Source organism: Anguilla anguilla, chromosome 5 (assembly GCF_013347855.1).
Source record: "Anguilla anguilla isolate fAngAng1 chromosome 5, fAngAng1.pri, whole genome shotgun sequence".
Classification (NCBI taxonomy): domain Eukaryota; kingdom Metazoa; phylum Chordata; class Actinopteri; order Anguilliformes; family Anguillidae; genus Anguilla; species Anguilla anguilla.
The window spans coordinates 60,346,205-60,373,704 of record NC_049205.1 but is presented as its reverse complement, the minus strand read 5'-3'; the positions used below and the strand labels follow the sequence as shown (position 1 = coordinate 60,373,704).

At 48.3% G+C, this 27,500-nt stretch overlaps 1 protein-coding gene across 3 annotated transcripts in view; it reads right to left on the bottom strand.

Moving 5' to 3' along the window:
* Nucleotides 1-27,500, bottom strand: part of necab2 (N-terminal EF-hand calcium binding protein 2) — a 153,222-nt gene that overhangs the window by 89,571 nt on the left and 36,151 nt on the right. For all 3 annotated transcript variants that reach the window (XM_035416575.1, XM_035416574.1, XM_035416573.1), the window contains exons 3-5: nucleotides 26,873-26,981; nucleotides 13,938-13,963; nucleotides 12,767-12,864 (exon numbers count right to left, since the gene is read on the bottom strand). In XM_035416575.1, the coding sequence (XP_035272466.1) occupies nucleotides 12,767-12,864; nucleotides 13,938-13,963; nucleotides 26,873-26,981 (233 nt within the window). The remainder of the gene's footprint in view (nucleotides 1-12,766; nucleotides 12,865-13,937; nucleotides 13,964-26,872; nucleotides 26,982-27,500) is intronic.

The following is a 27,500-nucleotide window of genomic DNA, read 5'->3' as shown; positions in this document are numbered from 1 at the left end:
CCCATCATGGCGGGTTTATCGCATTGCGTGCAACCACGTACCGCAACCGGCAACGGCGTTTCCTGCATGCGGCGTCTCATTAAAGAACCATGCAGCTGCGGGCACTTTTCTCCCCCCCCCCCCCCCATTTTCCGCTCCGGCCCTTTAAGAGCCGGGGGTTCACAGCACTGTTACTCTGCACCACTACTCTGTGCTGTATACCCAGGGCGCGTTGCGTTGCTGGGCTGTTTCTTTTTTTTTTTTTTTTTCCCCCATTCCACTTCCACTCGTTTTTTACCTTCTTAAATTATTCTACAACCTGCATTAGTGTGCGGATAAGGTTACGGCTTCCCTTTCACACGGGAAGCGAAAATACGGTTCGTCCCAGGCAGCTGGGGATTTGAGCCTACAACCTTCTGGACCCGCGCCCAGTTCGCAGCGTAAATGGCGTAATTACTGAGGATCGGAAAACGAGAGGTCTGTGCGCTCCCGGGGGGGGATTCTTGGGGGGCGGGGGGGCTGGTAAAAAAACACTCACGGCATCGGACGCACAGATTCCACAAACGCGCGCAAAAAACGAACTGAACACCCGCTGCGAAATGCAGCGCAGAGCCGGGTCGTGTTCCACTACGCGGTGATTAATGCCGCGTTCCAGCGGACGCGGGCCTCAATTAGGGCGCATTTCGAATGCGCCCGGCGAACTGCGAACCCTGCTTTAAAGCGCCGCTTCTCATTGGCCGCTCGCCACGGCTCGCAGGCGGCAGGGCGCGTTCGAAGCGCGGAACGCCATTAGTCTCCAGCCGTGCATTTATAATGACTTCCTGAATTATCATTTGAAACGTCAGTTTGTTTTTCTTTTCTTTTTTTATTTTTATTTTATTTTTATTTTTTTTAAAAGCATTTTCTCGGCTCCTTCCCACTGACATTACCATTTGAAACACATCCACCTCTCTCTACCCAAACTGGAAGTGAGAATTAAAAATAAAACTAAAGAATTATAGCAACTAAAATAAAAAAACCTCCATTATTTATTTTTTTAATGCATTTTCTATTCCATTCTAATTATAAGCAAAAGTAAGAGACAATATCACCTGAAGTGTGAGAGTAGTATGTGAACAGCACCTGAGTAGTCTGGCAGGAAGGGAGCAAGAGAGGAGAAAAGAGAGGGAAGAGAAGAAGGGGAAGAGGAGGAGGAAGAGGGAAGAGGAGGAAGAGAGAGGAGAAGGAGAGAAGGAAGAGGAGGAGGGAAGAGGAGGAAGACAGAGGAGAAGGCAAGAGGGAAGAGAAGGAAGAGGAGGAATTGAGAGGGAAGAGGAGGAAGAGAGAGGAGAAGGAGAGAGGGAAGAGGAGGAGGGAAGAGAAGGAAGAGGAGAAGGAGAGAGGAAAGAGGAGGAGGAGAGGAGGAGGAGAGAGGGAAAAGGAGAGTGAGAAGTAAAACAAAATGAGAGAAAATGGAGACATGAAGCAAGGAGTAAGAAAGAAGTGAAGGAAGGAACAGGAAGAAAAAAAGAGGAGATGAAGAGGGGAAGGGAAAAGGAACAGAGAGGAAAGAAGGGAAGGGAGGATAAGAAATGAGATCAGAAGCCAGGAGAGAGAGAAGATGAGTGGAAAATGAAGGACGAGAAAGGAGAGGAAAATAAATTGGGCCAGCGTTCGGACATCTGCAAAATCCCTGGAAGGGTGTTAGTCTGCATAACCCAGAATCTAGAGTCCGGGGAGACCAAGAAACCCAGAAAGAGAGAGACAGAAAAATAGAGAGAGAAAGAAAGAGAGAGAGAGTTTGAGACGAGAGGCCGGTCTACACGCCCTGACGTTCGGGCGTACGAAATGCACATTTCAAGCTTCGCAGCTGTCCTCGTTAAGCAGGTGTGTCTGTTTCAGTGCACACGCGAGATGGAGAGCGAGGAGAGAGAGAGAGAGAGAGAGAGCTGCCAACGTCTAGTTAATTCCAGGCTTCGCATTTTCCTCTCGGAGTCTGTTGCTGGTGTCAGAATAAATCGATCAGTGACAGCCAAAAAAAAAATCTAGGACTGGCAAAATCAACACCGTTAGGAAAAAAGGAAAAACACCGGCGACCTCGGTAAATGACACATGACCAGGTAGACTAAGGAGGACCATTACTGCAGATGACGGAAGAATGCTTTCAAATGTGAAGAAAAACAACGCAACGGTCAGTGGTCCAACAGATCAGGAACGCCAGGCACAGACGTGCTGAAGTGAAGACTACCACACGCAGAAGACCGCACTGCACAGTGCACGGCACTAGTGAGCCTTCAGAATGGAAATGTTTGCAAAAAAAAAAAAATAATAATACCTAAAAGAGACTGGAGATGTTCAGATCTTCTGGACAGATGGGATGAAGATTAAGCAGAGGAACCAGAGGAATGGAAAGAGGAAGAAAAGTTTGGAGGAAAAAAAAAAGGAACTGCCCATATTTCACAGCACAACAGCTCATCTGTGAAACATGATGTCGACTGCGCTGCCAGGGAAGACGCCCAGCATCTGGTGATGTTCATGAGCTGCACAATTCAGGCAGTCATTACATGCAAATAAATGAGCAGCCAAGTACATAACATGACTGCTATATTGTACATAATGTTAATATGTCCAGATAGTTTTGGCACCTTAAAATGGGGCGTGGGGCGGGGGGGAGCAGGGAGGGGGGGGGGGGGGTGCTTTAAACACAGGGACTATGAACAAAACATGCTGTCATTTTTAACCGTTCACTCGATTTGGATGAACCTAACCTCACATTAAAGCTGACAGTCTGCAATTTAATCACATAGACAGCATGTGCTTTTTACTTCCAAAGTGCTACATTGGAGAAAAAAAAAATGTATCAGAGTCCAAGTACTTTTGGGGTTTTCTGTATAAACACACACACACACACACACACACACACTGACCCACACACACGCACACACAGAGAACACATAAACGATGCTGTGGAAGCTCGCTCTATAGCAGATAACAGAGAGGGGGTGTGTTAAGTGCAGCCTAAACCTACAGAGAGTTGGGGGGGGGGGGCGGGGGGGGGGGGGCGCTGGACCAGACAGCTTGGCTGTGAGTGGGCTAACGAGACCAGCTCATTAAAACCGTTCGGGCCCAGTGTGTAGGACCGGAAGCCGGTTTTGGGGGGCGGGGGGGTGTTTGAGCTTTAAACATATTCATCAATGACTTCTGCCTTTTTAAAGAGGCAATTAAAAAGGACGAGGGAACACTTTTCCCTCTGTGCCCATTTCCCACAGTCCTTATTTTTAGCGATAGGGTTGGAAAGATTTTTTTATTTATTATTTTTTAATTGTGCGAATTTCGCACACGCTTAAAGAGAGCTTGCTGGGTCTCAGTCGACCAGACACAATTGCAAAATGGATGCCACTGCGGCTCATCACCGTCTTCCCGAGCTCGTAAGGCCCATTCTGCATTATGAAGCCTGTCTGCTCTCCAAGGCCATCATTTACAAGGGGGGTGGGGGGGGGGGGTAGGGGAGTCACAAACCACTCCCTCCCCCCCCCCCCCCCCCCCCCAATATTACAAAACAGGCCAAATAACCCCCCAAATAAAATATCATGACGATGAGAAAAATGATTTCATATAATAAAGATGGGGATTTCATTTCATGATGTGATTGGGATATACTGATCTGCGAGGCCGGGTGTTTGTCACAGGAGTCGCAGGTGTAACGAATTCCGTGACGTTTCCCTTTTTTGTTTTGCCCATTTCCACGATTTCCTCCATTTTTTTTTTTTTTTTTTAGCTTTCTGCGATTTTACAGGAGTTTTGGACGGTAACTGTCGACCTTAACGTAGCCTACGGTGTCATATGTGTAGGCCAGAGAATTTTAACAACAGCCTTTCACCAAACACTGGGAGAAACGAAGCGCAACAATGTACGCAGATTCCGGAATGCGCTGGGACCAAGATTCTCCTCCTTGTCAGTTGTTGCAATCGGACGTTTGACGGCCCCTGTCAACAGCGTCGATGCCCGCCGCTCCTTCCCCATTTATGACAACATCCCTGACAACAGGCACTCATCGCAGACTCAGACCAAGCAATGTGCAACATACTGTTCAAAAACAAACTTCAAAATAATAAAAACAGACATGGCAACCGTGCTGGGTTTTAGTAATGAAATTTGAGCGTGCTCCATACCTAACAACCTTCTGTCAAATTAAAGGCAAAAGAGCATGCTCTTTCTTTCCACAATGGACCACACACACACACACACACTCACACACATGTACACATACGCGCTCACACACGCATGCACACATACATACACACACATTCACACACACATACATGCACACACACTCACTCCCACACATGCATACCCACACACCCACCCACACACGCGCTCACACACGCGCGCACACATACACACACATTCACACACACATACATGCACACACACACCCCCGCACACGCGCACACACGCATGCACACACACACACACACACACACACACACTCCCACACAGGCATACACACCCACCCACACACGCACGCGCACACACACACCCCCGCACACACGCATGCACACACACATACCCACACATGCATACCCACACACACACACACACAGACACGCACAAAGACAAGCACACACACACACACACACACACACACACACGCACATCCTGTCATTTTTGTGACAATGCAATTGCAAGAATGCTCTACAACAGGTACATTTTGTTCGATTGATTGATTTGACTGATTGAGAATGCCCCCTTAAGGTACGGATCGGAGTGACCTGTCACCGGGGGAAGGCCCGTCAGCCAGTGAAGAGGGGGGCATCTCGATTTTTCGGTCCCCCGTACCTCAAATTGCACTTCAGATGAATGACAGCACGTACCTGGCCTGTCAATCACCTGTCAGGTCCAGGACGAGAGGATGGCTCTACCCTGAAAGGCCTGCACTTGCTCTTTAAAAGCTTCTCTCTCCTGAGCGTGCGTTCCCTTCCTGCGTATTCCTGCACTGTGCGTATTTGAATGTGATGGATGGTGGCATTACCTAATTATGGCAGAACCCAATCTATAGGTGAGGTGAGACCCCCTTCCCCCACTTTTTTCCACCCTGGTTTCATGCCCCCTGTGGTTTCCTTTTTGTTTTTTGTATTTTTTTTTGTGCGTATATATTGTCTGCTTTTTTTCATCATTTCATTTTCACCAATGGTGAAAGGCTGCCATGCAAGGTACCAATCAGCTCATTGGGAGCAATTAGGGGTTAGGTGTCTTGCTCAGGGACACTTCGACACGCCCCAGGGCGGGGGATCGAATCGGCAACCCTCCGACTGCCAGACAACCGCTCTTACCTCCTGGCTGACGTGGGTCGGAAAAACTAAATCGGCTTCTTCTTTTTTTTTCGAGGACAAAGGAGGCGTGGCCTAGAGTTTGTGATGAGGGACGGAAGCACCAATCATCAGGACGAGTGTTCTCTCTCTTTTACTGAGACCAGAGAGACATGCCTGTTCGTGCTCTCAGCTGTGCTGGACACCTTGAAGGCCAATCCCGATATGACTCTCCGTTAACCGCTCTTGTGATCTCTGACCTTTAACATCCACCAACATGGCAACTAACACTGACACATTCTGTGCAATGACGTTTCTAAGGACATGTTGCTAGGCGACGTGACCATGGACCCTCCCCCAGTGATACGTTCTGTTCCCTCGGCATGCTTTTCCCTGGAAGAATAACTTGAGGTGTGTTTTCTCGAATTTGCCTTAAAACGAGCCAAGCTGGCAACCACACGGCCTGCAACACCACTGCCCTGAGTCATGCCAGCCTTCTCGGCCAATCGTTGCACCCGATCGGCTGAAACAAACGCACGGCCAGCTCCCCCTCAGTCAATCAGCGCGCAACCGAAAGGACACAACCGGCAGCTTGGCTTCCCAGAAGGCCCTGAACATCAGGAACATTCCGGAACACTGCGAGAACATTCTAGAATCCCTGGGGTGACAGGAGAGGCGGTCGCTGGTGGACAGTTGGGGGGGTGGGGGGGTGGGGGGGGAAAGATTTACCGTGAAGGTTTGCTGTCATCACTGCGGTTTCTAACAAGGCGTCTGACAGGCTGCTTTTGTTCTCCATTTTTTTATTTATTTAATTTTTTTACGTTTTTTTTTTTGACAGCTTTAATCTTGCTCCTTCGCCGAAACGCTTCAGACAAGGAGGTGAGACAGGAGAACGCACCGCTAACCTGACAAGCGCCACTGCCCGCCCTTTCAGTCCGAGTCCTCTGCATCGAGACGCTCATCGAGGGCGAACAGAAACATGGGGCTGTAACGCGGGGGGGGGGTGCTGTACTTTAACACCATGGCAACGCAGGGGCAAGAGGATGCAAATGTCCTTTTATCGCCGAAGACGCTCGGGAGCAGCACATCACAAAGGCACTTTACTGCAACACCGCAGACGCAAAGCCGGTTATAGAGGAACGAGTCCTTCTGATCGCCATAGCGATGCCAGAGGAATACAGCACTTCATCACGACAGGGCACCGAGGACCAATATGATTAGAATGCACTCTACTACCATAGAAACGCTGGGACGATAGAGCACAACTAATCTGCAGTACCAGAGAGAGTATGCCAGAACAAACAAAAAAAAGAAACCTAACACAGAGAATTAGAAGTGAGACACTTTTATCACCATTGATATTCAAGATGCAAAGAGACAAATAGCCCAGGCCCGGAGGAAGGGGGAGATGGAGAGAGGAGGACCAATTCCAGCTCAACAGCTGACATTACGCTCCCACCACGCACAGAAGCCTCTCTAATTACACACAACACCACAGAGGAAGAACGCAAACATGCAATTTGGCCATCGGTGCTCCTGTCAGGACTTCACGTTCACACGCACGTGCACTCGCACACAGTAAGTGCGCCCACGTGTGTATAAATACACATACACACGTGCACACACACACACATGCACACACACACATACATGTGCACACACACACACACATGCACACACACACATACATGTGCACACACACACACACACACGTGAACCCACACACACTCACACATGCACACACACACACACACACACACACGTGAACCCACACACACACACACACGCACACCTTAATAAAACACCAGCGGACCGAATCACCCAGGAGTTACACATGAGCAAGCACACTATGGACGGCGTCACACTTTCACACGCACCAAAAGGGGGATCCCTCCACATCCCCCCTCCCCTTTCTCCCCCCCATTTTGGGGTCCCCACATGCGCCCACACCCCAGGAGCGAGGAGCACAGCCCAATGAGAAGCAGCCGTTTCCAAACTCGGACCCGGCGACCCTCTGTGTGACATCACCACACAGGATTTAGCGGACCGTCGGCTCATGAAAGCGCTTCTGGAAAAGAAAGGAACAGAACCCTGGAAGGTGCCAATCAATTAACGTACTCCCACACTTCCTTACTCATCTGCGTTATCGCCCATCTGACAATAAAACCATTGGCAGTCTATAGGCGCGTCGATATTTCGCTTTAACCCCCAGTTGTCCCTTTTGAATTGCGAAGAGCTGTCGAATGTTCTTTATTAGACAGTTTTAACGCACGCCGAGGAACGCTTTACTCTCTTACGGTCACACTACGTCAGTAATAACTGTGTCGTAAGGAATAAACATCCCATATTTACATGCCAGGACTTTTAATCGGACCAGTCAAATAGCGCCGTCATCTCCTGTAATGTGCTTTATGCCGATCGTTTTAAATATTTTCTAGTCAAAAATGATGGACTGTTAGGGAGACATCAGTGGGGTCCTAGTCCTAAAAACCAGATAACTGACACAAAACCTCGAATTTGCACAAAATGAAGAATTCATACACAAAGGCAATGATGCAGAGAGGGTAGCAGTGGGGGTAGTAATGGGCACGGGAACTGGACCCAAGACCTAAAGTTTGCAGGTTCAACTCCCAGACAGGACATTGCCATCGTACCCATGTACAAGGAATTTAACCTGTAATTGCTTTGGTAAATGTACTTTTTTTTAAAAATGCAAAACTGTTTAAAGTTGTTATGGATCAGACCACCTGGTAAAACACCTGCAATGCACTGAGCAACAACTGCAGTCGTTACTGTCCTGCATTCACTGCATTTTAATTAAAATTAAAATAAAATTAAAAAAAAAAAAAAAAACACTGAGGAACTTGGACGCATAATTTCAACAACAAATGCTAATGACATTTGGCGGTGGACTATGACATGTGTGAGGCCAGGATTGAGTTCGAGAACCCTTTCCAGCTCCGGAAAGCATGAAAGAATCCATGTACCGTACCGAGAGTACATTTCTATGTGCTGTGACCGCAAAGTCACGCCACACAATCACTGAGTACACGTCACAATCGCGTGCATGTATTATTCATTACTAGGGGTTCTAGGACTTAAATCCCATCAAGAAGAAAAAAAAAACAAACACTTTTTTTTTACTACTATTTCAGTATATGTACGTACAACGGCGCTTGTTTTGTCAATTTATGATGCACAAAATTAAAGTATACATATACAAGTGTGAAATGTATATTAACACATTACATCTCTGTTTTCTTAGTCGCAATATATTGCTGTATTTCCCCCCACCTCCTCTCTTCACCTCAATGTTCTTCCTTAGCGTACACTAGGGACATGTGTTAATCCATGATATATTAGTTTTCTTTGCCTGTGTGTTAATCTGATAAAAATGACATTTAATAAATGGTATGCATGCGGCAGTCTAAAGAGAGACTCTAAGGAGCTCAAAAAGCAGCGCTAATTGACACTAGGATTGACGGAGAATGAATATTTCATGAAGCGAATGGAAACATGAAATTTACATTAATAATTAGTTGCGGTCCCCCGCTCGGTCTTCTAGCCTGAGGGATTTATTTTGTTTTTTTTCGCGCAACGGCCGGTCGAAGGCAGACCGTTACAAGGGAGCGCCTGGGGGGGATTTGCATCGGGGTCTTTCGATCCCACAACTTCAAACAACAATAAATTGCGCATCCTTTATCCCCCCCTACCCCCCCTCCCCCCACAAGCGCCACGGAATCGCGAGACACGGTCGCCAGGGAAACAAACTCCGGTAACGAACGACTCGTATCTAATTAAACAGAACAGGTGCATTACTCAATATCGCGGGCAGGGATCAATACGCGAGGGTTTGGAGGATTAAGGGGGGTGTGGCTATTCGAGGGGAGTGTTTAACGCAAACATAACATTTAAAAAAAATCTTTCTAACTGGCTGACTGCAATAGCATTCCTACTGGGAGTATTTCCGTATGAACGATTTTCCGAAAATGACAAGAGGAAAAAGATCACTTCAAGCACTTCAGTGCACTTGCAGCGCGGAAGTGTTATTTAAGTATTTGCAGTGTAATCGATGGCTGGAGACAGCAGCATCGAAGGATAAAGGATTTGCTTAGAAACGGCTCACCGTCCCCATCTAAAGCACAATAGACTCTGATTAAACTGTGCGCCACGGATAATCAAAAAGAAACATACAAAGTGCCGCTCCTTGCTCGATATGAATGCTATCCCACTGAGACACGTTGAGAACGCTCCTGTTTTGTCCTCCGCCATCTCCGGTTAATGACTTTAAATTATAATACATTTAATAACGTGCATACGTGAATATTTCAAAGTAGCTGTCAATATTTTTACTGGCTTCTTATAAATTCAAGGACTGACATTACTGTTCCTGGAGGACGTTTCACATTTTTGATTACTCAAAAAAAAAAAAAAACGGCAATGCTGATTGAAGAGGTTTTCATTTATTCTGTAAATAGCATTTTTCGTATCTTCCCAACAAAGTTTTGTGAGAGGTACTTATGAGAATCAACATGTGAACTGGTTTAGTGCTGCTTATTACCTCCGTACTCTATATACAAATATACCGAAGTTAAACTTCTCAGCTGAGATTAAACATTTGAAGCACATGGATAATAATAATAATAATAATAATAATAATAATAATTATTATTATTATTATTATTATTTTAATAATAAGTTTAATAATCAGTCCCCAAATTGTATTCAAACACATTTGCTGTTTGCACATTTACTGTTGTATAGTAGGTTTGGTCACAGTCACATCAATTCAAACTCAGTTAATGGACTGGAATGCCAGATTTGTTGAATTCTGATAATTGTCTTGGATAAAATTTCTATAAACTGGAATAACAAAACTGAGAAACATCATTAAGGCCATTCCTGCTCTAGAGATATCCAGTGAACTGGACCAGTTTTGGAACCTTTATCCAAACTGGCTGGGAATGTTCTAGAAAGCAAAAAAAAAAAAAAAAAAAAGTTTCTTTTGTGTGTCTTTTTTTTTTTTTTCAACGTACAAAGAAGTTCCGGACACAGAAACCATCCAAGGTACAAAGACAGAGGAAGGAGAACGCCTAGACCAGTCCCATTTTTCATAGTGAGGCGTGATGGATTTAAGGGCATTTTCTTTTGAATTCTACAGAAGACATGAGTGTGTAGAGAAAGCTATTAATCAAAACTCTGATTACCACATCGCCTGACACCTGGGTAACTCCTGCACCTCACTCAGACAAGCACACACACAACGCACACCAATATACACACATTCACTCGTTCTCTTGTGTACGTGCTTGCCACCTCTCTTTCTCTTTCCGCATCTCTATCTATCTCTCTCTTCCTCTCTCTCTCTCTCACACACACACACACACACACACACACACAATGCACACCAATACACACATTCACTCACTCTTTTACACATGTGCTTGCCACCTCTCTTTCTCTTTCTGCATCTCTATCTCTCTCTCTCTCTCACACACACACACAAGGCTTTTTACACGGTAACGTATAAACACACACACAAAAACTGATTTACCATCCCTTTCTTTGCCTCCCACCAACAGCCTGTTCATTTGAAAAAACATAAAAATAGCAACCAAACACAATTATAAAGCCATAAGGAGGAAAACTAGGACTCCCCTTAAGTTTTTTTAGGAGCCAAACATCAGGGTGATGGGGGTGGGGGTGGGGAGGGCAAATTGAGGATAATTTTATGTGTGTGTGGAGAGAGAGAGAGAGAGAGAGAGAGAGAGGGAGGGAGGGAGGGAGCGAGGGAGGGAGGGAGAGAGAGGCAAAAACACAAAGGAGGTATGGATCGGAAAGATACAGAAAAAAGACAGAAAAAGCAATAGAGGGAGAGAGACAGAGAGAGAGAAAGAACCAAAAAAGGAGATGCAGAACAGCAGAGAGACGAGAGAGGGCCGGAGAAATGAAGCCCAAGGGTGACATAAAACGAGAGAAAGACGGGAGGAAAAAATACGAAGAGAGAAAAGGGCAAATGAAAGAAAAGGTGAGCGAGAAAGGGAAAAAAACAAGAGAGAGAGAAAGAGAGAGAGAGAGAGAGGAGGGAGGAGGAAAGCAAACAACAATCACCGGAGAGCTCGACGGCCTCCTTCACAATCAAGCGCTGGGACAGCGGAACCGCCCCCCTCTCTCTCTCTCCCTTTCCCATGATGCACCTGTCAGGGTGGGGCATCGCTAACGCGGAAGGGCCGCGTTCCGCGCAGGCAGCGCCAGCACGCCAGGGCGTCTTCACGCGAACCGCAAACCAGAGGTGTTACTGTGCAGCGTCCATGCGCCATTTATGATGATGATGATGATGATGATGATGATGATGATGCTCCCTAAACGTGGCGGATATCTGGGGGGGGGGGGGGGCTCAACGAAGCAACCTGCTGGTGCTGTTAGAGAGCTCATTTTGAGTGGGCAGGGGGGGGTGGTATGGGACGGGAAGGGTGGGGGTGGCGGGGGGGGTGTGAGGGAATGTTCCAGATCCCCCTGAGGTATCCCCGTGCAGTTGGGAGGGAAACATAAACACGCGCAGCATGGGACTGCAGGCTCCTTCACACTGCAAATAACATCCAGGGCCCGGTGCCTCCCGTCGCCTAACGCGAGCGAGAGAACAGAGAGCGGAGGAGAAACAGAGAGCGAGAGAGCAGAGAGCGGAGGAGAAACAGAGAGCGAGAGAGCAGAGAGCGGAGGAGAAACAGAGAGCGAGAGAACAGAGAGCGGAGGAGAAACAGAGAGCGAGAGAACAGAGAGCGGAGGAGAAACAGAGAGCGAGAGAACAGAGAGCGGAGGAGAAACAGAGAGCGAGAGAGCAGAGAGCGGAGGAGAAACAGGCAGAGCCAGCCGATGAACGCGCCCGGGCTATATTTAGCCGCGAGGAGCGGGGCTGCCGCCGCTGGGCCGCCGCGTCCGCACGCCTCACACAGGAAACTCCCGCTAACGTTCTTCCCCCCTCTCTCAGCTCGCGCCAGCTGCACAAAGACGCGGCGAGCGCGTGTGTGTGTGTGTGTATGTGTGTGTGTGTGTGTGCACGTGCGTGTGTGTGTGCGTGTGTGTGTGTGTGTGCACGTGCGTGTGTGTGTGTGTGTGTGTGTGTGCGCGTGCGTGTGTGTGTGTGCGTGTGTGTGTGTGTGTGTGTGAAGGACACGGGCTGATGTGTTTGTGGAAGCTTGGTGACTGTAATGCGCTGTCCGTGATTTTGCAGGGCAGCGAGTGTGTCTCTCCGTCGTCATGTGAAGTGTGTTTTTTTTTTTTTTGTGTGAGCTCATTTGGAATCGTCATGGCAACAAAGCACAACGCGCAAAACCAAGTGATTGGAATGAAAGAAGAAGAAGAACGTTTCAAGCAAAAAAAACTAAACAACTGTGGATACCTGCGGGTGCTTTCAGTGATTTCACTGTTCATAGCACTGAGCTGTGACACACACACACACACACACACACACGCACGTGCACACACGCACACACACTCACCTTCTTGGTGAAGTCCATGGCCTTCAGGATGGACAGGTTGAGGGTCTCTAGGGAGGCCAGGACGTCCTCATAGTCTCCCATGTGTTTGGCAAAGTAGTCTGGAAGAGCAAAGCGCATTGAGCACAGTGAGACAGGAGGGAGTCTAACTGAGCGTGTGCACGCATGCATACACGCAAGCATGCATCACACCGAATGCACATGTGCAAACATGCACATATGCGCACGCGAATACACAATAATGCATGCATACACGCAAGCATGCATCACACCGAATGCACATGTGCAAACATGCACATATGCGCATGCAAATACACAATAATGCCTGCATACACACAAGCATGCATGACACCGTTTGCACATGTGCAAACATTCACGTATGCACATGCACATATACAATAATGCATGCATTCACACAAATGTCCATGCAAACACAGCCCAACACAAGTGATCAATTACACACACGCACACACACAGGTGTGCAAGCAAACACAAATTAATAAGTCAGCATGTCAACACCCCAACGTGTGTATATTTAACCAATCTAACCAATATCTAACCAATCCATGCATTGTTTCTAATGAGCAGTGCACAGAGTCTTAGCAAAATACTTTCTTTCAGACAGCACCACTGCAGTAAATAGCTATTCATGATTATTACATTAGGGTCATGGGGAATTGCCTTAATTACATCATCAATCATAGCTGTCCAGTGCTGAACAGCATTGGAAATCGATTGGCAATAACATTATATGAGGATGTTAGAGGTGCTTATTGCCAGATTTCCTTCTAATGGTGTGATGTATCACCATGTTTATCAGTGAACGTATCAAAGAAAAAAGAAGGTACAATGACAATGAAACTGTCTACTTCTCTTGCACACATGTACATGCAGTACAGTACACACGGACCCACTGCACACAGGCATGTACCAATGCACACATTTATATATATGCACAACTGCATATAAGTTTGTATATGTACATGTAGACGTATTCAAACTTAAATAAAAGTGTAACCAACATGCATATTTATTGAACACACACACACACACACAGACACACAAGTAGGCACCATGCATGCACACACACACACACACACACACACACACGTGCGCGTAAAACACCAACGCGCAGCTTACTACGTTCAGAGAACCCCATCTTCCCAATACTCACCGCAGAGCTCTCTGGTGTCAACATTACTGACACACAGCAGGGAAGGAAGCAACAGAAAAGGGGGGGTGGGGATGGGGGAGAGAGAAAGAGAGAGAAAGAGAGGGAGAGGAGGAAAGAAGGGAGGGCGAGAGAGAGCGAGAGAAAGAGAGGGAGAGGAGGAAAGAAGGGAGGGAGAGAGAGAGAGAGAGAGAGAGAGAAAAGAAAGGGCGTAAGATACAGCAGCAGAGCAGACGAGGAGCTGTTTGCGCGCACGCATGTTGCGTTGCTTCCCCAGCTTCTCCGCGGCCCAACGGACCCGTCCGGGCACAGCGGGGGGGGGGTCCCCTTAATCCCCGGCCACGCCCCGTCACAAGCACTTACCTCCGTGTCATCTATAATATATAGATTTTTTTTCTCTTTTTTTTTTTTTTACCGCCCACCCTGAGGTTTCGGTGGGTGGAGCACCGGGTTGCCACGCCGACCGCTGCAGCCAATTAGTGAGGAGTACGGGTCTTTGATGAATCAAAGTGAGATTTTTTTTCTCTCCAGGTCACATGAAGGGCCTGGGCGGGGTGCGGGTGGATGGGGAGGGGGGGGAGGGGGAGGGTTCACCCCTCGAACAGGGGCTCCACAGCCCACTCAGCCAGCCGCCCCCCCCCCCCCCCCCCCCCACCACCCAGCCCCATTACCTCATCTCAAAAGGTTGACGAGCCAATTATTTGAGCTGCAGCTGAGAGGGGGTCCCAAAAGAGAGGGGAGGAAGAGGAGGAGGTGGGAACCTGGCCGGGCGGGGGGCCGACGCCCCGCTGGGGCCCTCGGTGCTGTCCTGATGAGCTCACAGGGTTAGGGTGACCTTTCATGTCCCCATGTAGGACAGACACACACTCACACACTCACACACACACTCACACTTACACACACACACTCTCACACACACTCACACACTCACTCACTCACACACACACTCACACACACACACACACACACTTACACTCACACACTCACTCACTCACTCACACACACACACACACTCACTCACACACTCACTCACTCACACTTACACACACACACTCACTCACACACACTCACACACTCACACTTACACACACACACTCACACACACACACTTACACACACACACACTTACACTCACACACTCTCACACACACACACACACTCTCACACACACACACACTCACACACTCACACGCACACACTCACACACTCACACACACACTCACACTCTCACACATTTACACTCACACACACACACACACACACATGCACACACACACACTCACACTTACACACACACACTCACACACTCACACTTACACACACACACACTTACACTCACACTCACACACACACACTCACACTCACACACACACACACACACTTACACTCACACACTCACTCTCACTCACTCACACACTCACACACACACTCACACTCACACACACACTCACACTTACACACACACACTCACTCACTCACACACACTTATGCACACACACACACACACTCACACTCACACACACACACACACACTTACACTCACACACTCACTCTCACTCACTCACACACTCACACACACACTCACACTCACACTCACACTTACACACACACACTCACTCACTCACACACACTTATGCACTCACACACACACACTCACACTCACACACTCACTCACTCACACTTACACACACACACTCACTCACACACACTCACACACACTCACACATAAATGCTGGAGTTTTATAAGTTGCCGTGGATACGGACGTCTGTTAAAATGACAGGAATGAAAGGGGGATTTTCAGACGAGGCGAGCAGTAAATTGCATTTCTGCATTCGGTGTGTCTCACAGAGGGGGCGTGTGGGCGAGAGCTGGGAGGCAGGATTGCTCTTGACCGCAGGGCGAGGGTGTTGACCCCCCCCCCCATCGCCCCTGGTCATTTGGACATCAGTCACAGAGAAAGGAGAAGACGAATGAAATCACAGAATAAAGGAGAAATAAAAGTGGGGAGGTGGGGGGGTGGGGGGCAGGGGGGATCTGGGAAATGGCTGCTGTGCAGGAGAGGAGGTACATGGGCACTGAGCTCAGCGAGGAAAAGCGAGACGTGGCAGGATGTGGTAACTGCGTAAGGGGTCGTCTGAAAAGTTCTCTTCCAAATCCTTTTGTTAGTAACTCCACTATCTTGCATGTTGAAACCACAGCGGAGCTTAGACAATCAAGAAGTAAACAGGTACCAACCGACAGAGCAACACAACGATGGCGATCGGTGGACATTTTCAGGCTTCCTGCGGCAATTTGCAGGAATTTGTTTCCACAAATCACCATCGCCCTTGTTCCACTGGTTCTTACCAACAAGCTCTGCGATTGGTGGTGCCCCACTGGTTTCTACCAGAGAGGTGATGTCATGGCCGTATCGTTCCTATTTTATGACTCATATAAAAACTTTACTGCGTTGCCGAGCAATGCGTGTCAATCAAGGCCGTGTACCGAACGAAAAAAATGACGATAATAATAATATGCAGAACATTCCCGTTCTAATTCAATATTATTATAAGACACTTTCCATTTCAAATACATAGCGCTTGCCAAGGACACATTTTAATACCTTTAATCAATGTCTGACAAGAGCGTGGGAGATGACGGGAGCGGGCGTTCGATTGCAAAGCCTGCTTTTTGAACCGAGCCGGGCGACAGAAATAGAAACTAAATCAAAGTTTCCTCTTCCGCCTGGCGGGTTCCGCAGGTGCAAATCCATACGAGCTGAAAAATTAATGCCGCGCCCGGGTTCTAACGCATGGGTTCTAACGCAATCGCGTTTAAAGAGTGACCCGCCGAAGCCTCCCATTCGTTCTGCATTAGGGTCCGCACGCGTCAGAAACGATCAATGTTAATTTACCTCCGACAGAAGCTGGCGTGAGCTCCAGAGGGATTTAAATCAGCGGCGACGGAGCACGTGAAGTCACGTGACCCGCTTCAGGCCCCCGGGCTGAGGCGCGCGCGAGTACAGCCGCGGGAAACCGAGCTTCCGCGCGGGTTTGGTTCGGCGAAGGCAGCCGCCGCTAGACTCGCCCTGTAGGCCTGAGACGGCCAGAAGAAGCGTACGATTGGTGGAGATGCGTCAGGTGGATGGCAAGAAGAAGCGTAGAAGGCAAGAAGGACCGGTATGATTGGTGGAGATGCGTCAGGTGGACTGCAAGAAGGACCGTATGATTGGTGGTGATGCGTCAGGTGGACTGCAAGAAGGACCGTATGATTGGTGGTGATGCGTCAGGTGGACAGCAAGAATAAGCGTATCATTAGTGGAGATGCGTCAGGTGGACGGCAAGAAGAAGCGTATCATTGGTGGTGATGCATCAGGTGGACGGCAAGAAGAAGCGTATGATTGGTGGTGATGTGTCGGGTGGACGGCAAGAAGAAGCGTATCATTGGTGGAGATGCATCAGGTGGACGGCAAGAGGAAGCGTATCATTGGTGGCGATGCGTCAGGTGAACGGCAAGAGGAAGCGTATGATTGGTGGCGATGCGTCAGGTGGTCACCAGGTTGCCAGTCATTGTCATTGACGGACAGTCCCTCCACTGTAATTAGTAATGAAAAAGCACTGTAACTCACTGTGCTGCAATGTAATGTACTGTAATGTAACATCGCATAATGTAATGTACTGTAATGTGATACAGTGTGTAATGTAACGTACTGTAATGTGATACAGTGTGTAATGTAACGTACTTTAATGTGATACAGTGTGTAATGTAACGTACTGTAATGTGATACAGTGTGTAATGTAACATACTGTAATGTGATACAGTGTGTAATGTAACGTACTGTAATGTGATACAGTGTGTAATGTAACATACTGTAATGTGATACAGTGTGTAATGTAACGTACTGTAATGTGATACAGTGTGTAATGTAACGTACTGTAATGTGATACAGTGTGTAATGTAACGTACTGTAATGTGATACAGTGTGTAATGTAACGTACTGTAATGTGATACAGTGTGTAATGTAACATACTGTAATGTGATACAGTGTGTAATGTAACGTACTGTAATGTGATACAGTGTGTAATGTAACGTACTGTAATGTGATACAGTGTGTAATGTAACGTACTGTAATGTGATACAGTGTGTAATGTAACGTACTGTAATGTGATACAGTGCATTGCAATGTAATCTACTGCAATGTAACAGTGTGTAATGTAAGGTACTGTAATATGACACAGTGCAGTGTAATGTACTGTAGTGCAGAGCAATGAAATCTAGTGTAAAGTGATATTATGCTCTGTGCTGTACTGAAGACACAGCGGTGCCTGAAGAGACAGAGCTGCTAACACAAATTGAAGGGTGGAAAAAAAAAAGAAATAATAATAAAATAAAGATTAAAGGAGAAAGTACAGGCGCCACGGTCAGCGCGGTCAGACTCCGCTGGCGCGCGGTAAGAGCGCGGACCTCCGCGGCCGCGGCTGAAAGGGATTAATGGCGGAGGTGGGAGGGGGAGGGGGAGGGGTTGACCGTCGGCCCGTCGTGAACGGTCGATAGACCCGACGACTGCCGCCGGAGGCCCAACGGCGGCCCAGCGGCGGCGGCGGCGGCAGCTCTCAATGCAGCTTTCAGCTTTCAGAAAAAAGAAGAAAAAAAAAACGAATCAATGACATTCTGAAAAGACAGCAAAAGACCCCCCAAAAGAACAAGCTTGAGGCTGGTGGGTGAGTTGGGTGGTGGGGGGGTTGGGGGGCAGTTATTGATTTTAAAAGTTGACTTGGGGGGCTGTATCTGAGTCATAGAAGCTCTCTTTAGATCTGAGCGCCCCACATCGGAATCTCCAGCTGCGAGAGTGGGTAAAACACCACTCTAAGACCACTCTGCCCGACAGCTTACAAAGGCCTGCCGCGATTGGACGGCGTTCAGCCAATCACGTAAGGTCCTGAAGGTGGTCGATGCCCTCTTGGGAGCAGCACCTTCAGTGAGTGACAGCCAGCTGGTGGCAGGAATGACAGTTTCACCTGGCCATAGTTTCACCTGACCATAACTTCACCTGGCCACAGTTTCACCTGGCCATAGTTTCACCTGACGATAGCTTCACCTAACCATAGTTTCACTTAAACCAGTGCTGTGCGTGTTAGAGACTTGGGTAGAAACGGGCAGTGGAATTAGTGGAATTAGTCCTTCACTTTCAAACAGAACAGAACATTGTAGTGTTTTAAAAATAAAAATCACTGCTTGAAAGCATACTTGGACAAACTATGTCAGACATCATCCTGGGCCTCTGATTCAGTCTACCTGCAATGCCTTGATAGATAGATTTGGTTCTTCTACACAAAGACTTTTCTCAGCCACTGCATGGCTGTGGCATGAAAGGACTTTTAATGAAATACTCCGGAGATTTAACTTACAGACTCCAACTTCTTTGGAGCTAGCGTTTAAAAAAAAAAAGAAAACTTCTAATAATGTGGCCGTTTCAAATGATCTGACCAGCTTCCAGTCTGCAAGTTTCGGTAGAGGGAGGAAGTGGGACAGACAGAGACAGAGAGAGAAAGAGAGGGATGGAGAAAGAAGACAAAAGGGAACGAGAGTTTGCCTGTCTCCGCATAGCGACCTGACAGCTCCTCTCTCTTCCATACTGTTTCATCCCTCTTTCATTTCACCACTCTATCCTCCTCCTCCTCTGCTTCCTGAAATAAAACTGTCACCACCGGATTCATCATTAAAGTGGATTTAAGACCTTCAGTGACAGTGGAAAAAGATACTTGCTCTATATGTCTGAAAAAAACCACACACTCACACACGCACTCACACACACACACACACGCACGCACATGCACATACACACACACACGCACAAACTCTCTCTCTCACGCACGCGCACACACATGCACACACGCACACACACGCACACACACGCGCGCACACCCACTCACACACATGCACACACACTCACTCACACACACACACACACACACACACAAATACACACACACACACACACAGAAACTTTCTTTGCCGCAGGACAGCTCTTCCTCATCTTTGACCCTCTCATCTCTTGAGCCCAAAATGTGGGATTATCTTTCTCGCTGGGGCGACATGCAGGTCGTTACCCACACACTCTGTCATTGGGGGACCTCCATTCCGTCTTCAACCAGTAATGTGCAATAATGTGACACGATGGCAGTCTTATCTCATATTAGCCCAAGTGCTCCAATCACTATCTCATGCCGCTGCCTGGTGTCCACTGCATGTACAACACAGACTCTTTCCTCCACACCACCTTAATGGAGGTCAGTGTTATTTCTGCAGCTTCAACAAGCTACCGTAACTCCCGCCTGACCTGCGGTAATGCGGTTAACCTGGACGGCCCCTCTACACAACCACAGCCCTGTTTCTGGACCTGAGTACCCCGGCCAGCCCTGCACGCCCTGGAGTACCCTGCGCTTAAATACCGCTTCAGCTTCATCACCTCCACCGACCGGAGTGTCCCTGCAACCCTGCCTGCAGACGGGAACACCCGCCACAGAAAGAGACTGAGAGAGAAAGGGAGAGAAAGGGAGGGACTGAGACTGAGAGAGAAAGGGAGGGACTGAGACTGAGAGAGAAAGGGAGAGAAAGGGAGGGACTGAGACTAAGAGAGACTGAGAGAGAAAGGGAGAGAAAGGGAGGGACTGAGACTAAGAGAGATGGAGAGAGACTGAGACTGAGAGAGACGGAGAGAGAAAGGGAGGGACTGAGACTGAGAGAGACGGAGAGAGAAAGGGAGGGACTGAGACTGAGAGAGAAAGGGAGAGACTGAGACTGAGAGAGAAAGGGAGGGACTGAGACTGAGAGAGACTGAGAGAGAAAGGGAGAGACTGAGACTGAGAGAGAAAGGGAGAGAAAGGGAGGGACTGAGACAGAGAGAAAGGGAGGGACTGAGACTGAGAGAGACGGAGAGAGAAAGGGAGGGACTGAGACTGAGAGAGAAAGGGAGAGAAAGGGAGGGACTGAGACAGAGAGAAAGGGAGAGACTGAGACTGAGAGAGAAAGGGAGAGACTGAGACTGAGAGAGAAAGGGAGAGACTGAGACTGAGAGAGACGGAGAGAGAAAGGGAGGGACTGAGACTGAGAGAGAAAGGGAGAGAAAGGGAGGGACTGAGACTGAGAGAGAAAGGGAGAGACTGAGACTGAGAGAGAAAGGGAGAGACTGAGACTGAGAGAGAAAGGGAGAGACTGAGACTGAGAGAGAAAGGGAGGGACTGAGACTGAGAGAGAAAGGGAGGGACTGAGACTGAGAGAGAAAGGGAGAGACTGAGACTGAGAGAGAAAGGGAGAGACTGAGACTGAGAGAGTTGGAGAGAGAAAGGGAGAGAAAGGGAGGGACTGAGACTGAGAGAGAAAGGGAGAGACTGAGACTGAGAGAGAAAGGGAGAGACTGAGACTGAGAGAGAAAGGGAGAGACTGAGACTGAGAGAGAAAGGGAGGGACTGAGACTGAGAGAGAAAGGGAGGGACTGAGACTGAGAGAGAAAGGGAGAGACTGAGACTGAGAGAGAAAGGGAGAGACTGAGACTGAGAGAGTTGGAGAGAGAAAGGGAGAGAAAGGGAGGGACTGAGACTGAGAGAGTTGGAGAGAGAAAGGGAGGGACTGAGACTAAGAGAGACGGAGATAGAAAGGGAGAGACTGAGACTGAGAGAGACTGAGAGAGAAAGGGAGAGACTGAGACTGAGAGAGTTGGAGAGAGAGAAAGGGAGGGACTGAGACTAAGAGAGATGGAGAGAGAGAAAGGGAGAGACTGAGACTGAGAGAGTTGGAGAGAGAAAGGGAGAGACTGAGTCTGAGAGAGACGGAGAGAGAAAGGGAGAGACTGAGACTGAGAGAGACGGAGAGAGAAAGGGAGAGACTGAGACTGAGAGAGAAAGGGAGGGACTGAGACTGAGAGAGACTGAGAGAGAAAGGGAGAGACTGCAAGAGACTGAGACTAAGAGAGACTGGGAGAGACTGAGAGACTGAATTAAACTGGAACAGAGTGACTGAGAGCAAGACAGACTTAGAGAGACTGAAACTGAGAGAGACTAAGAGAGACTGAGACTGAGAGAGACTGGAGCTGAATGGAAGAGACTGAGCCAGACTGAGAGAGACTGAAACTGGGAGAGACTGAGAGACTGAGAGACTGAGTCAGTCTGAAACTGAGAGAGACTAAGAGAGACTGAGTCTGAGAGAGACTATGAGAGAGAGAGACTGAGTCAGACTGTTGTTTGTTACTGTTTGTGTGTGTTTGTGTTTGTACTGTCTGCTTGTTACTTTGGCAACACAGTGCACGTCATGCCAATAAAGCACCTTGAAACTGAGTCAGACTGGGAGAGAACAGAGAGAGACAGAGAGAGAGAGAGAGAGACAGAGCGAGACAGAGAGAGAGAGAGACAGAGCGAGAGAGACAGAGAGAGAGCTCGGGACACTGAGGGGTACTGACAGTCTGGGTCTGGGAGAGCGGGAGTCAGTTCATTATTTAAAGTGAGGGACGCGCTGGACCCAGAGCTCGGGGACTGCAGCTCATCTGCCGCCTGCCTTCTCTTCCCCGCCATTTTTATTTTAAAAAAAAAAAATTTTTTTTTTACATAATTAAATTTGAAAAGTGATTAAAGTCACAGCACACCAAGGAAATCCAGGACCTTTCTGAGCCCCAGAGACTATCAGAGAGAGAGAGAGAGAGAGAGAGAGCGAGAGAGAGAGACAGAGAGAGAGAGACAGTGAGCGAGAGAGAGAGAGGGAGAGTGAGAGAGAGAGAGACCATCAGCCCTGCTGATCTACATTACTGTAGTACAGGCACTATCAGACCTGCTGCAGTACAGACTGGATTGAGTTTCATTCCATCCTCAGTCCACAAGGATCCGAAGAAAGGCGGGGAAGGGGGAGGGGGAGGAAAGGAGAGAGGGAAGACTGGAGCGGAAAGCACACAGAGGAAGAGAAAAGACAGAGGGGGGAAGAGGCGGGGGGGTGAGTGAGGGCGAGGTTGGGGGTTAGTGAAGGAGCGTGGGGAGCGTGGTTTTGGGGGGTGGGGGGTGGAGCGCACAGATCCTGTTTGTTACGCGGTAGAGAACCAGCTTCCGTTCCAGGGGTATCACTGGCGTACGCCACGCGATCGCCGCGGCAACAGAACTGACAAAACCACAGACGCCACGACTACTGACAGCCCCCCATCGCCGGTTTGAGTTACCGCAGGGCGGTGAGGGGGAGACATCTGCAGCTCTGTCTCTGTCTCTCTCTCTTTCAATTCCATTTCGATTTCTAACTGCCTTTATCGGCATGACAAGCATAAGCACTTGTGTTGCCAGAGCAGGTTACATAATAATGTGGCTGAACCAGGTACATTATGGATGACGGATTAAGAGGAAAAAAAGAAATTCCTGCAACAAAAATGACCGTTTGTGATGTTATGTGTGCAGCGTCTGTGTGTGTGTTTTGTGCGTGTGTGTGTTTTGTGTGTGTGTGTGTGTTTTGTGTGTGTGTGTGTTTTGTGCACGTGTGTTTTGTGTGTGTGTGTGTGTGTGTGTGTGTGTGTGTTTTGTGCGTGTGTGTGTTTTGTGTGTGTGTGTGTGTGTGTTTTGTGTGCGTGTGTGTGTGTGTGTGTGTTTTGTGTGTGCATGTGTGTGTGTGTTCACGTGTGTGCGTGTTTTGTGTGTGTGTGTGTGTGTGTGTGTGTGTTTTGTGTGTGTGTGTGTGTGTTTTGTGTGTGTGTGTGTGTGTGTTCACGTGTGTGCGTGTTTTGTGTGTGTGTGTGTGTGTTTTGTGTGTGTGTGTGTGTGTGCATGTGTGTGTTTTGTGTGTGTGTGTGTGTGCGTGTTTTGTGTGTGTGTGTGTGTGTGTGTGTGTGTGTGTGTGTGTGTCTCTCCCTCTCTCTCTCTCTCTCTCTCTCTCAGTAGGAGGGCTGAGTGATGGATTGGGGAATGCCAGCAGTGAGGGTGTAGTTTTGCATCGTGCCATCATGTTTTACCGCATTCTTCCCCCACAATGCACTGCAGCTGCAGAGCTGAGAGACGCCAGGAGCGTCCTGAAAAAACAACATCGTCTAAAAAAAAAAAAAACAAGAAAACTAACTTTCCAGCTCCTGTGAGTTCAGCAATCAACCCTGTCGTCACAAGTGCCACTCAAGTTATTAATTTTTTTTACTGCAAATGTCAGGTGTTCGTCATTATAAGTTTGCACTGTGAGTGCAAGCAAAAATAACAGAAAAAAACCAATAAATGGCTATTTTCCTAAAGCGAAGGGAAATACGAATCCCTTCAAACATAAACAGAAGCGCCGCTTCCATTTCACACGCCTGTCACTCCAGATATGCTTTCCCCGAATAAAAAACCCAGCAGCCCACTTCGTATTTACATTTCAACCTGGCGAGGCAGTTTCCGGAAAATTAAATTAAGGTCCTTTTTTAGCTGTAGGTATTGTTGAGTCTCCATTAGCATTCTTCTTATGTGGGGTTATCTACGTCAGTTCTTCGTTTTTAATTGCCAGACGAGCAGTGTTTACTCACCTGGGGCAGTATTTGCAGGTGCTATCAAATAAAAAGCAAAAATCCTAACCTCAAAAAAAATATATAATACAGAAAAAGAGCGTTGCAGTTTCTCCTTTTTCGCTGCATTATTATACATAACGATGACTTAAAGGTGAAGCGAACAGTTATTCTTTGTCATAACTCTTGCTGAAAAGAAGAAATAAAGTTTCTGTGGTAAAGCATGTGTAAGCACTTATCTACCCTGAACTTACCCTCATTAAAATTAAAACTCCCCTTACCTAAACTACCCTTACCCTTCAAAAAAAAATACATGCACGCAAAACTGTCTCCTCATACCATAGTTGAAAGCAGTTTTCTAAGATGCTCTGGATAAGAGCACCCTTTAGACAATGTCAATGTAAATTCAAACACATTAAAACACCCCCCCCCCACCCAAAAAAAAATAAAAAAAACTCCAAACAGCCATCCCACCCCCTTTCCCATACAGCGCCCATGGCCAGTGCTTAATCCAGTGGCTCTCAAAGTTGGGGGGGAAGGGGGGGGGGGCGGTGCACGGTGTGATGAGGGTTGAAAAACAAATGCACAGCACAGGGATGTGTGTGCGTATAGGTGTGGCTTAAAAATGTCCTATTACCAAAGGGGCGGGGCGACAAGGGGGGGGGGGGCGACCAAAAAAGTGTGTGAACAACTGATCGAAGTACAGGGAGGACAGCACCCCAATACTCCTCGCTGTTCTGAGTGGGGTCCCGGGCACACGGACGGGGGCGACGGAGGAGGAGGGATAACTTTCAGATGTGCGGTGCGGTGCGAGGCGAGGGAAAAAAAAAAAAAAAAACGAAAAAAAATTAAAAACCCAATGCAGTCAGACTGAGCGCGGCGTGAGCGATGACACCCGCCACACGCGCAAGGAAGCGATAAATCCCCGACTCAGCCCTCTAACGAGCCCTCGTTCCTCACACCTGCCCGTTAAAGCCTCATCGGGGGGGGGGGGGGGGGGAAACGCCTGCATTCCGGAGCCCGGATGGGAATCGCCGAAATGCTTCTGACGGATTCCCGAAAACCCGTTCCTCTGACAGAGGGGCATCCGTCATCGTCTCTGCTCATTACACGCGCGCGGTGTAATATAACGCCCTGCATGTTCCAGCGCTCCCCGCTTTTAAAGGGGGGGGTAGGGGGGGGTGACCATTCCAGTTACCCAGGTAAGGTTCCGTACTCCCAGGTGACTGTGTCCTGACTGCTGAGCACCAGTCTGCCCCTCTTTAAGACGCTACGTCTCATTTTCACCAAAGGGCCCAGCTCCACACCCTTGTTGCTATGACGATGGCTGAGTGACAGGTCCTGATTGCCAAATCTCTCGTTCCGACTCCTCCTTTAATTAAGAGCACAGGCCCGTCTCCTAATTAGCAGCACACTGATCACCGCACACTAGCGGTTAGGGATTAAGGCACTTAATCTCCAGAGATTAATTTTTAATCTCTTTGAGTTACAATGACGGAGATGAGATACACTGAATGGAGGAGTTCCAGTTACATACATGCAACTGTCCCTGGAGAGCATAGATCAGGAAGGAGGGGGACTGAGGAGGAGGAGGGGAGACATTACTGGGAAACACGTGAAGACAGAAAAACAGCCATTACGCACAGGTGTGTCTGAGCAAAAAGTGGTTAGGACAGGTAAGCTCAGGTGTGTTTATGCAGGTAGTGTTTAGAGCAGGTAAGCTCAGGTGTGTTTATGCAGGTAGTGTTTAGAGCAGGTAAGCTCAGGTGTGTTTATTCAGGTAGTGTTTAGAGCAGGTAAGCTCAGGTGTGTTTATTCAGGTAGTGTTTAGAGCAGGAAAACTCAGCTGTGTTTATGCAGGTAGTGTTTAGAGCAGGTAAGCTCAGGTGTGTTTATGCAGGTAGTGTTTATAGCAGGTAAGCTCAGGTGTGTTTATTCAGGTAGTGTTTATAGCAGGTAAGCTCAGGTGTGTTTATGCAGGTAGTGTTTAGAGCAGGTAAGCTCAGGTGTGTTTATTCAGGTAGTGTTTAGAGCAGGTAAACTCAGGTGTGTTTATGCAGGTAGTGTTTAGAGCAGGAAAACTCAGGTGTATCTGAGCAGACAGTGTTTAATGCAGGTAAGCTCAGCTGTGTTTATTCAGGTAGTGTTTAGTGCAGGTAAACTCAGGTAGTGTTTACGCAGGTAGTGTTTAGTGCAGGTAAACTCAGGTGTGTTCATGCAGGTAGTGATTAGAGCAGGTAAACTCAGGTGTGTTTACGCAGGTAGTGTTTAGGGCAGGTAAACTCAGGTGTGTTTACGCAGGTAGTGTTTAGTGCAGGTAAACTCAGGTGTGTTCATGCAGGTAGTGATTAGAGCAGGTAAACTCAGGTGTGTTCATGCAGGTAGTGTTTAGGGCAGGTAAACTCAGGTGTGTTCATGCAGGTAGTGTTTAGGGCAGTCTGAGCAGCGTTTAGGGCAGGGGCTCACCTGGTATTGTCCGAGTCGATGGTGTGGAACAGCTTCTCCAGCTCCTCCTCGTTGAGCGTCCCGTCGGAGAAGAAGGCCTGGAACTCGTCCAGAGAGAGCTTCCCGTCGTCTGCGTGTGGAGAGAAGAGGAAGAGCAGAGGAGGAGGAGGAGAATCAGCGTGACCGTCCCGGCAGCTCAGCGACATCGCCTCAGCGCACCCCACCTGCGTGTCCACCCACAGTCACGGCCTTCCGCACATCCTGAGTAACGCATCGCTCGACCTCACCACGCGCTTGGGACGGGGGAGGAAGGTGACTGGGACAGCAGGTGTGGACAGGAAGGAAGCGAGCCAGAGATATCAGGGTCCTGACACTGAGCTTTATTAATACCAACATCACTGTCCCTCAAACAAACTGCCCTCCCACAAATCAATGCCCCTTCACCAATCAATGCGATGCACCCCCAGCACCCCCCCCGCCCCCGCCCCCCCCACCTCCACCAAAACCACTGGATCACCTCACAGTCAGGCCTGGTTTCCATGCCGACCAGGGCTTTTAAAGGGAGCGGATTCTCAGTGGGGCACACCATTCCCAAAAATAAGAGCAGGCCTAGTTTTAACCCCCCCCCCCCCCCCCCCCCCCCTACGAA